Genomic DNA, 11598 nt, shown 5'->3' on the forward strand with positions numbered 1-11598 from the left:
CACTTTTAGCTTAGCTTAGCTTAAATCATTGAATCAGATTAGACCATTAGCATGTCACTCAAACAATGTAAAAAAAAACAGTTCTGATAATTTTCCATTTTTTAAGCTTGACTCTTCTGTAGGTACTTGTCTACTAAGGGCAACTGAAAATGAAAAGTTGCAATTTTATAGGTTAATAAGAACTGTACTATAGTTCTGGCATAATAATTGAGAATATTTGCTGCCATATCGTGGCTATAGCAGGTGCAACAACAGCTTTAAATAAAAAAAGTTATTAATTTTTATTTATTATTATTATTATTGTTATTATTTTAAATGGTCTATATTAGAGGCGACACGGAGAAGGCCGCTGGTTTCAGTCTCGAATGGGTCAGTTGGTATTTCTGTGTGGAGTTTGCATGTTCTCCCCGTGTTTGCGTGGGTTTCCTCTGGGTGCTCCAGTTTCCCTCACAAGTCCAAAGACATAGGTGAACTGAATAAACTAAATTGGCCATAGTGTATGTGTGTGAATAAGTGTGTATGGTTGTTTACCTGTAATGGGTTGCGGCTGGAAGGGCATCTGCTGTTTAAAACATATGCTAGATAAGTTGGCGGTTCATTCTGCTGTTGCAACCTCTGATAAATAAGGGACTAAGCTGAAGGAAAATGAATGAATGAATGAATAAATGAATGAATGAATGGTCTATAATTTGATTCAATGATTAAAGCTAAAAGTGCTCCCACCAGACCTGAAGATTGGCTGAATGTATTCAAACATGATAAAAGTCAACTGTTTTACTCAAGGGAAGTTGTAAAATTAGCTTCTTCTTTTTTTTAATGTGTAGTTAATTTTAAGTGTAAGTTTAATGTGTTCCATTAATTGCGTTTGTGATCTTGTCTTTTGCTAAAAATCACAGAAAAGGGTTTCTTGTTGTGTTGCGCTGCAATGTAGCTCCTCTGAGGTCTCACTTTATTTTATTGATTAATCTGTGTTGACTGATTTTCCCTCCGCTATACCAAATCCATAACATGATGTGTTTCTTATGGGTGGACATATTGAATGTTCTAGATGTGCTAATTATATATCACAAGCACTGCAGTCTTTTAACAAAATCCTCTGAGACCTGCTGAATTTATCTATCCATACAGATGGAATGGCTCAGTAGAAAACTTTATAGATAATAAGACCCAAGACACCATGGAAATGAGCATCATCAATGTGGAAAATCACATTTCGATTGAGAAAAGCAGGATGATTTATGATGGAATGAGTATGTGATTACAATTGTTATAATTCAATCTTTAAGCATAAAACATGCAGTGGTCGGTTTGATTCCTGTGTTATGGATACAATTTTATGTTCTCAAGACGGCATTTCCTACAATACTCACTCCCTTTCCTTTAGCTTATCCCCCTCTTTTCAGGGGTTTCCACCAAACAATATGCAGTTTATAAATATAAGCTCATGCAATATTTATAGGCTGCAATTAAGTTAAAAGGGTTATGCCCCTCAGCAGGCACTAGTTTTTTCCCCCTGAATTTCTGTTAATTGAGATCATATAGACTCTATTTATTCATGTATTTGCTGATTATCTTCTCACTCTTTTGTGCACTGTGAAATCATAAACACTTACTGTCTTAAATTCAACTGATGGTTCTGAATTGCTGAATAGATAATATGAAAACAATTGACTAATTAAATATGAGCAATCCACGGGTATACATTATTTATGACGACTGAGTTTTAAATATAAATGATGTTGCAGTGCTTAGCCCTTAAAAATATCAATTCCCATGCTTTGTAAGTGGTGCAGAGGCATACAACTTTTAAATAATTAAACACACCCACATCACCACACAAACCCTAAAAAAACCATCACAGTGTTGTAGACACCAATGATATATTGAACAAAAAGTTCTTAGAACTGACATGTGTCACTGTTTGGTTAAAATAGCTGAAAGAAATGCTGACATGACTGGAGGTCAAAGTTTGGAGCACCGATTTTACAGTGCAAACGTGTCTGACCCCAAAACTTCTTTTTTTTTTTTTGTAAGTTTGCATAACACACACCACTTTCTTTCTCTCGGTCGTCAAAAGAAATAAAAAGTACTGCCTGTACTATTGACTATATATATCATTGGCCAGACGTACATTAAAATAATAAAAATAGTCGCCATTTTGTATTTTTCCACGACGAGCTCAAATCTGCGTTTTCGAGCACGTGGCTGATTTCCTGTCTTTAGTGTGAATTGTAAAGTAATTATTTAATTGTAAATAACTGAGTAGTAATGACGAACAATTACACAGTTATTGAATTGCTTCAAGACCACAAAGCAAATCCCTGAAAAGACAGTTGTCCCCACCTACCGGGTCTACAATGTAACCACAGAGAGACGCACAGTCACTGAATGAATCACCGGTTTTTTTTTTTTTTTTTTTTTTTTGAATGAATGAATGAACTATTACAAACCACCAGTTCAAAGAAATGATTCCATTGCGAAGTCCCTTGTTGGATATTTTTGGGCAGGCGTGGCCACATATGTCGCAATATACAAAGAAGAGCCCGCTTGGAAACGCAGCAGTGACCGCCTGCCCTAATGAGAGGAAACGAGTCTGAATTCTCGCGATCAATAGTTCTGACCAGCGTTTAATCAAAAACGCTATGCAAGTTAATCCAAAGCGCTCTTCCCGCCAGCCAATCTTAGGCTTTAAGAGGCGGGGGATAAAGAGCAACATGTGCAAGATGATCCCCTAATACACTGTCCGACAGAGAACGGAGCGCTAGAAACTTTTCAGATTAGCCCAAGTTTGCATCTAAGATGATATCGATAAAACGCTTGACATCTCCGCTCTCCTTGTCCTGGGAGCAGACGCTGATATGTTTGCTCGGTTTGTTCACGACACTCTTTATTCTGCTGGTCATTCGCCAGCTCGTAAAGCAGCGGAGACCCCGAGGGTTTCCCCCCGGACCGACACCTTTGCCCATTATAGGGAATATGCTTTCCCTCGCCACAGAGCCTCACGTCTACATGAAGAGGCAGAGTGACATCCACGGACAGGTACAGTAATATTATTAGATATTCAGAAATACAGTAGACTTGTCGAGTTTCTTCCTTTTAACGCTATACTTATTTTGCGTGGCCACCAGTTTGGTTTTGCTTCTTAAAAAAAGTTATTTTGAGTAATCACGTGATGATAATTATTATTTTGCATTGCATAGCAGTGTAATGCATCTTACACACTGTATTATATAGCCTAATCAATGAAGCGGTCTACTTTGCGGCGCGTCGCGTTTAGATTATGTGTCTGACGCGCTGCACAGCTGTTCTGGATCACCGTCCCTCTGGGGGGAAATTATATATAGCTATGGAAAAAATAGATTTTATTTAAAAATATAATAATAATTTATTAGTTATTTCATGCAAAATTACTGTAACAGACAACAGTTTTATTTTAAAGTCGGAAAAATGCAGAAGTAGGCTAGATAGTTTACAAAACATTAAAGTATTTTAAAAACATCTAATATTAAAGCTCCAAAGTTTTCATGTATTTTCATTTTTAGATGTTTCAACTTCAGGAAAGTTAATAAATCAATTTGTTTTTAAAAATCTACTGCTACTCACATGTAATTAAAAAAAATTATATTTATAATTGTAGCTAATTATAAATATTATTACAAAATAAATAAATAAATTTTATTACATTTGCATATACTCTGTAAAAAATTATATGAGCAATTAGTCCTGACAGCATAGGTTTTTAGGTCATTGTAACTTATTAAACTGAATTAATCATGTTCTAACTTAATTCTATGTGTTATGCAAGCTGTTTTAAGTCAGTGTAACATAAAATGTCCAATGGACTCAAAATGTTAATTTAATTCAACTTAAAAATTTAAGGCAACAAGGATTTTTTTTACAGTGTACCAATTAAGAGAATCATATCATTAATTGACATTTCAGTTCAGACACTTGTGTTACTATGCACTTTAAAATTGGATTTTCATTAAACCTAAAGTTATTTTACTTATTTGACTGTTGCTGAGGTCTCTCAGTTGAATTGCAGCGTCTTGACATGTCTCAAGAAGTGCAGGGGTGTTTGAGGAGAACAAAAGACTGTTGCGTTTAGCGTTGCATTATTGGCAGAGGTCTGCTGCACTCACTTCTGCAGAGACATGCTGAGTCAGCGTGCCTAATTCATTTCCTCACTGTATCCATGAGGGTGAATGTACTGCTCTAATTACGCTCCATTCATTAGCAGAAATATTTTTGGCAGAGGAGTAGATTAATGAATATTGCCATGTTATTTCCCAGATTTTCAGTCTAGACCTGGGAGGAATCCCGACTGTGATTCTAAATGGTTATGATGCCATTAAAGAATGCCTGTATCACCAAAGTGAGGTTTTTGCAGACCGCCCGTCCCTCCCTTTATTTCAGAAGATGACAAAAATGGGAGGTAAGTGGTTCCTTATGGAATAATTTATTTTGGAAAGATTTCCTAGAATAGATTACTGCAGATTGAGCTAGATAGGCAAATGAATTGTTCTTTGTGAAATAAAAAGCTGACATTATTTTCTGTCCCCTTATGTCTTTCTAAACCTGCATGCTGAAACAAACCAAAGGCAAGTCTAAAATAAAACGAATAACTAGCTGAGGTTACTTTATTCCAAAACCTCTGAAGCCACAGGATAACTTTCTGTGAGAAACAGTACACATTTAATCATTATTCACTGATAATGAAGATAAGCTGCAGCACAGTTTAAGATTAGCAGTGCACTGAGTTGTCTATACAGTGCTCAGCATAATTGAGTACACCCCATTTAAAAAAATGAATATTTTTATCCACTTCTCAGTGGATATAGGCAATGCATTATGGTGCATTTAAACAAAACAGATATATTTATTAAAATAATATTTTAGTCACCAAACATATTTAGAAATTGAAAGATAATACAATTAAATTCAAGCAAAATATTGCAAAAAAAATAAAATAATAATAATAATAATAATAATTACAACCTATAAAATTTCAACTAAATAATTAAAAAAAATTTCTTCTCTTGATTTTTCCTGCTTTTTAAATTTGTATTTAATATTTTACTCTAACATGTAAATGTGGCTGTACTAGTTTTTGGACCGTTATTATAAGTTATTTTGTAAGAAAAGCTCCAGATTTGGCTTCAGTACTGACTAATCTAATAGATATAAACACTGTAAAACCCAAAAAGTTAAGGTAACTCAAACCATTTAAGTTCAAAAACTAATCCTAATGAGTACTGTGAACTTAATCCATTTGAGTAAACAAAGCAATTTGAGCACCGTTAAACCCAATACATGAAGAGAACTCAAACCAGCTGAGTACTGTAAAACCCAATAAGACAACTCAAACCGTTTGAGGAAACCAATTGCTACAAACCATTTGAGTTAAAAAAACTAATCTATAAGAGTACTGTGAACTTACTCCATTTAAGTTGAAGTCATGAGGTATTTAATTAAGTTCAAAACTCTTTTCAAATGAGTTGAGTCAACTTTCAGTAAATTTGAGTTAACTACACTCACTTCATTTGCTAAAGTTGACTGTTGGGTTTATGGTGCAGTTTTTGAACAAAATGAGTTTCCATGTTAGAAAAAAACAAACATTTTAATCATCTGTGTAAAAAAAAAATTGCACAGCAATGTATGTCAGAGTTGAGGCAAAAACTAGAGAAGAGCGGACAGTCACATTTAAGGTTATCTCATAATCAGTATCACAGTTCTTGTTATCACTGTTTAACCCATGAGACAATTACTGTTTGACCAGTCATCCCTGATCGAACGTACTGAAAGTTTATCATTAGATTTCCATTTTTAAACCAACCTCTGTCAGTCGCACAAAAGGTTATCACATAACCAGTATTGCAGTTCTTGTAATCTCTTTTTAACCCAGGAGACTATTACTGTTTGACTAATAATCTCTGGTTAAACATACATGAAGTTTATCGCTAGATTTCCATTTTTAAATAGACCTCTCTCGGTATTGTTTATTCTCTGTCTAGGACTCCTGAACTGCAAATACGGCCGAGGCTGGATTGAACACCACAAACTGGCTGTGAACTGCTTCCGCTACTTTGGCAGTGGCCAGCGGATGTTTGAGAGGATTTCTGAAGAGTGCCTATATTTTCTTGATGCCATCGACCAGCACCAAGGCAAGCCTTTTAACCCCAAGCATCTGGTGACCAATGCGGTGTCCAACATCACCAACCTCATCATCTTTGGCCAGCGCTTCACCTACGACGATGGGGATTTTCAGCACATGATTGAGATCTTCAGTGAGAATGTGGAGCTGGCAGCCAGCAGTTGGGCTTTCCTATACAACGCCTTCCCCTGGATGGAGTACCTGCCCTTCGGGAAGCACCAGAGGCTGTTCCGCAATGCCAACGAGGTCTATAAGTTCCTCCTGCAAATCATCAGGCGCTTCTCGCAAGGCAGGGTTCCCCAGTCGCCGCAACATTACATCGATGCCTACTTGGACGAAATGGAGCAAAGCACCCCTGATAAAGCCACTTCTTTCTCTCAAGATAATCTGATTTTCTCAGTTGGAGAACTGATCATCGCGGGCACAGAAACCACCACAAATTGTCTGCGCTGGGCTATGCTCTACATGGCTCTGTATCCCAGGATACAAGGTTGGTGCCCATGGAGCATACGCTTATTGCTTCATTTACGATCAATGTTTTAATGTCGTTGCACTAATCACATCATGTTTTTTTACTTCCATTCAGAAAAGGTCCAAATGGAGATCGATAGTGTCCTGAATGGCAGACAACCTGCTCTTGAAGACAGGCAGAGGATGCCGTATGTGGAGGCAGTGTTGCATGAAGTTCTGCGCCTCTGCAATATTGTCCCACTGGGAATCTTCCGCGCCACATCTCAAGACGCAGTGGTGCGTGGCTACACCATTCCCAAGGGCACCATGGTCATCACGAACTTGTACTCTGTACACTTTGATGAGAAGTACTGGAGTGACCCGTCCATCTTCTGCCCAGAGCGCTTTCTAGACTGTAATGGCAAATTCATCCGTCATGAAGCGTTTCTCCCCTTCTCCATAGGTAAAAAAAATGTTATCAAATGTTTAGCATCTAAAAGCTTGTCAGGTTATTATAATCCTCATGTTCTGATGTTCCTTAGGTAAGAGACACTGTTTGGGAGAGCAGCTGGCCAGGCTGGAGATGTTCTTGTTCTTCACTACATTGCTCCAGAGGTTTCACCTTCAGTTCTCAGAAGGCTTTATTCCAAGCCTCTCTGCGAAATTGGGCATGACCCTTCAGCCTCAGCCGTATTCCATATGTGCCATCAGGAGGCAGCAGTAAAACTTTCCTGCTTTGAGGTCTGGAACGCGCTCACTCACCTCAGGGGATCCTACCAAGAAACGTCAAATGCAGAGCAGTTTCCAAGTCTTAAATTCCATCCCCTTTCAAACGGGCAATACTGACCTCTGATATTGACTTGCTAAATTCTCTGAACGTGTCCTCCGTAGATTCACAGAAACCAGCCTGAGAGTGATAAGAGAACTGTTACAGAACACATGGTGTGAGGCACACAGAATGAGGACATGTGTGTTACAGAACACGGACATACAAGAGAGTATCAAGATGAAGTGTAGCATGTATCTTTGATAACTTGAATTGAAAACGTGTACTGTGTAACAAAGTGAATGTTGTGCTTGTCAATACGAGAAGAGCTATTGTGTCAATGATTGACAGGGTTTACCTCTATGATGGTTTGGATGGCCTGTCTTTTTCAGCATTCCTTGAATTTCCCCATTTCTGGAGGAAAGCGAGAGGAGAACAGCTGCCTTTCTCAGAAAGTTTTGGAAATGCTTCAGGACTCCCGTTGGTTTAATGCCATAGATCAGTTGTGCAATAATATCAGCCCAGTCCCTAGTTCATCTCCCTGGAAAGAGATTATCTGGAAACTTGAGCTGCAATTTTTCTGAGGAAAAAACCATGGTGCTATCCTGAAAAACTGCACTGCAATATACATTTTATAGTATATCTTTCTCTTTCTTTTTTACTTCACTTTTTAACCAGTGTTTGTGCTTAAATAAAATGTCTATCGCAAAAAATAAAAAATAAACTTTTTCTATAACTTTTGTTAGAAGTGTTTTATTCTGTCTGTGACCTCTCTTTCAACTCTGTTGGAATTTTCCCAAAGCCAAGCTATACACCATATAAACCAAGCTGAGAGGAGAAAGTATATTAATAAAAACCTCAAGATATCCTGAGACTGACTTAGTGTAGATTGGTGAATCTGCCACATACCAAAATGAATGCTTTTCAGCAGCAATTCTTTGCTTTGGCAAGTTTTTGCTGATTTTAAACCAAGCAATGTTGCTTTTAGCATATATCATTTTCTTCAAAATCCCCATGTTGTCACAGTAGAAACATTCCAAAGGCCAAAAAGTCTTTCCAGGCGGCACTTTGACAAACTGCACAGGATGGGGAAGTCAATTAAAAAGCGAGAATGATGGGTAGGGGCACTGTTGCTTTGGGTAAGCTGTCACTGTGAGGCTGTCATCTGAAGCGATAAAACTGCCCTTTCATACGACCCACACTTGGGGACTCATCATGAGCTGACTGTCATCTTACAGGCAGTTCCTCCCAAGAGAACACTTGGGCTGGGCTTTCATTTGAACATGAAGGAAACAGGCAGCGTCATGCAACTAGATGATGCTCAGTAGCACAGCCAGAAAAAGGCTAACGCATGTTGCGTCATGGAGAAGATAGTGAAGGGTGAAGACCGAAGACACCATGCTTGCTTGTGTCTGGACTTCTGATAATAGGTGAAAGGTCACGTTCAATGCATTTATCCACTGTGGCGCTGTGATTAAATCACTGCACATGACAAGTTTGAAATTATTATTATTTACTTTTTGCAGAAGACCTCCGAATATTTTGTTCCCTTTGGGACAGCTTGCTCAAATATCAAGTAAAAAAAAAAAACGTTTATTTAATTAAAATTTAGACATCTACCCTAGTAACAATGAGAAATAATAAAACATTCATTCAATTTATGTTAATTTCAATATTTACTTGTGTCTTATAAACATTATATAAATATTTGTTCAACCAAATGCCAACAGATGAAAAAAAAAAACGTAATTTAATGCACTACTCCTTGTTAATCCATTAAGTCTCATCACTAATAAACAATTATTATAAAGTTACGATACAAAAGATTAAGTGCATTCAAAAATGAACCGCCTTTTGTAGTCATTGAACTACAGCAAATAGTTCAACATAATAATTTTGTTTGAAACATTTTCAGTTGAAGCTGAAAATTCTGTTTCACAATGTAATAAGAAATGTTTAAACACCATATCTGCTTGTTTTACAAAGGATAGTGACACTAAAAACTGCAACTATAAAAATCTAATATTAAAGTGACTGCTTGATCAAAGACACATGCAGATATGCAGACCTTGTTGTCTTATTGTTTAAAAATGACCTTTCAACAATATCATGTGTCTACATCAATTTTGAAAGCCCCAAAATACATATTTCTTTTAGTTTTTACTCTTTTTTTTTTTTGCCTTAACCCTTTAGCAGTTTGGCCCCAGACCCCAGTTTGAAAAGCCCTTAAAAGGATAGTTCATCAAAAAATTTAATTTTGCAATTAATTTACTCACCCTTGGGCCATCCAGCTTGTAGACTACTTGACAAAATCTTGTCGTAGATCTCAGTTGTAAGAGCAACAAGTAATAACTTCACTTCTAGTTAAGGAAAAGTGTCAGAAGGTAGATTTTTCTGATGAATCATCTGTTCTGAACTGCATCCCAATCATAACAAATACTGCTGAAGATCTTTTGGAACCCGCATGAACCCAAGATTCTCAGAGAAATCAACTAATTCTTCAGCAAGATAGCACTCCTCATACTTCAGCCTCCACATTAAAGTTCCTGAAAGCAAAAAAAATAAAAAAATTAAATTAAATTTAAAAAAATCAAGGTGCTCCAGGATTGGCCAGCCCAAACACCAGACATGAACATTATTGAGCATGTCTGAGGTAAGATGAAGGAGGCGGCATTGGAGATGAATCTTGGTGAACTCTGTGAGTCCTGCAAGAGCGCTTTCTTTGCCATTCCAGATGACTTTATTAATAAGTTATTTGAGTCATTACTGAGATGTAAGGATGCAGTCCTACAAGCTCATGGGAGTCACACACAATATTAATTGTTTTTCCACTGCACCATGACTTTATATTCTATACTGTACATTATTTCTGTTAAGCGACAAGACTTTTGTCTTAGCAAAGTCAGACCTTACTGTTAAAATTAAATCATTCAAAATCAAGACATTATCCAATTTTATTTGAGTAAAATAGGTGTAATCTAGAGGCCTTTGCCTTTCATATAAGCCACTTCTGATACCGAATGATCAACTAGAAGTCAAGTTATTTGTTGTTCCTAAAACTTGGATAAGTGACAAGACTTTTGTCAGGTAGTGACAGTTGTTTTTGTTTTTTTTTTGTGGAACATTTTTAGCTGAAACTGTGGTGATTCTGAAAATCAAGCCAATAGCTATTAGCTCCATGAGAAGACATGTACAGGCAAAAAAAAAAAATGTATCATCTGCTGAGGATGTTGATGCAACACAACCCTGTACACTTAGTTCAGCTTCATGCACAGATTGATCACAGTTTCATTTAGATCTCTACATATCATCAGAAGCCCTGGGTATATATTTTAGTAATCCCTACACTGTAAAACCCAAAAAGTGAAGGTAACTCAAACCATCTGAGGAAACCGATTGCAACAAACCATTTAAGTTCAAAAACTAATCCTAATGAGTTCTGTGAACTTAATCCATTTGAATAAATGAAGCAATTTGAGCACATTAAAACCCAATAAATGAAGAGAACTCAAACCAGCTGAGTACTGTAAAACTTAAGTTAAGTCAACTGAAAACATTAGAGGAAACTGACTGCAACAAACCATTTGAGTTAAAAACTAATCTATATGAGTACTGTGAATTTACTCCGTTTAAGTTGAAGTAATGAGGTATTTAACTCATTACCTTCAACACAGAGTTCAAAACTCTTTTAAAATGAGTAGAATTAACTTTCAGTATACATTTTGAGTTGACTGTTGGGTTTTACAGTGCAAGGAGCGCGATTTCAGCTTAGATTCTGTTGTTAACTTCAACGCTAGCAACTTTACAATTTTGGGTCAACTAACCATTAAAACAATCAAGTGTCTGCTCTTAGTTCACATAAAAAGAAAAAAAAATAACAACACAGACTCAATTGAGTTGAAAGAGTAGAACTATTGTTCAGGGATGGTGCTTTTATGACAGCTATAAATAATAATAATAACAAAACAAAACAAAAAAAGAGTCAAATCTCCCCCACAACCCTGAAGAGGCTGAATGGTTACATCAGACATTGCTATCTAAATGCTACATAAAAAAGTGAATGCCATCATATAAAGGTAGTGATGACAGGAAAGTCAGAGGTTACTGTGGTGTGACGAACCCCAAAGCCTCCCCCCAACAGTGGGGACAAGAGAAACAGAGGCCGTCCGATCTGCCATCACCCTGCATGCCAACCTGAATGATGTTCAGAGTGTGTGGGTTTGAGGAG

General features: G+C 36.9%; 1 protein-coding gene across 1 annotated transcript; it reads left to right on the top strand.

Moving 5' to 3' along the window:
• The first annotated feature begins 2539 nt into the window (after nucleotides 1-2539).
• LOC130231930 (vitamin D 25-hydroxylase) lies at nucleotides 2540-8069 on the top strand. The gene is made up of 5 exons (XM_056461462.1): nucleotides 2540-3039; nucleotides 4294-4435; nucleotides 6015-6644; nucleotides 6741-7067; nucleotides 7147-8069. The coding sequence occupies exons 1-5, from the start codon at nucleotides 2800-2802 to the stop codon at nucleotides 7326-7328; spliced, it is 1521 nt and encodes a 506-aa protein (XP_056317437.1). The 5' UTR covers nucleotides 2540-2799; the 3' UTR covers nucleotides 7329-8069.
• Nucleotides 8070-11598: the final 3529 nt, after the last annotated feature.

This window comes from Danio aesculapii, chromosome 7 (assembly GCF_903798145.1).
Source record: "Danio aesculapii chromosome 7, fDanAes4.1, whole genome shotgun sequence".
Taxonomy (NCBI): Eukaryota; Metazoa; Chordata; class Actinopteri; order Cypriniformes; family Danionidae; genus Danio; species Danio aesculapii.

Bases quoted from the DNA above. Each gene is read 5' to 3' on its own strand.
- LOC130231930 (XM_056461462.1), top strand. From the start codon at position 2,800: ATGATATCGATAAAACGCTTGACATCTCCGCTCTCCTTGTCCTGGGAG. The intron at 4,436-6,014 runs GTAAGTGGTTCC...TTCTCTGTCTAG, and splicing joins GAAGATGACAAAAATGGGAG to GACTCCTGAACTGCAAATAC. The intron at 6,645-6,740 runs GTTGGTGCCCAT...ACTTCCATTCAG, and splicing joins TCTGTATCCCAGGATACAAG to AAAAGGTCCAAATGGAGATC.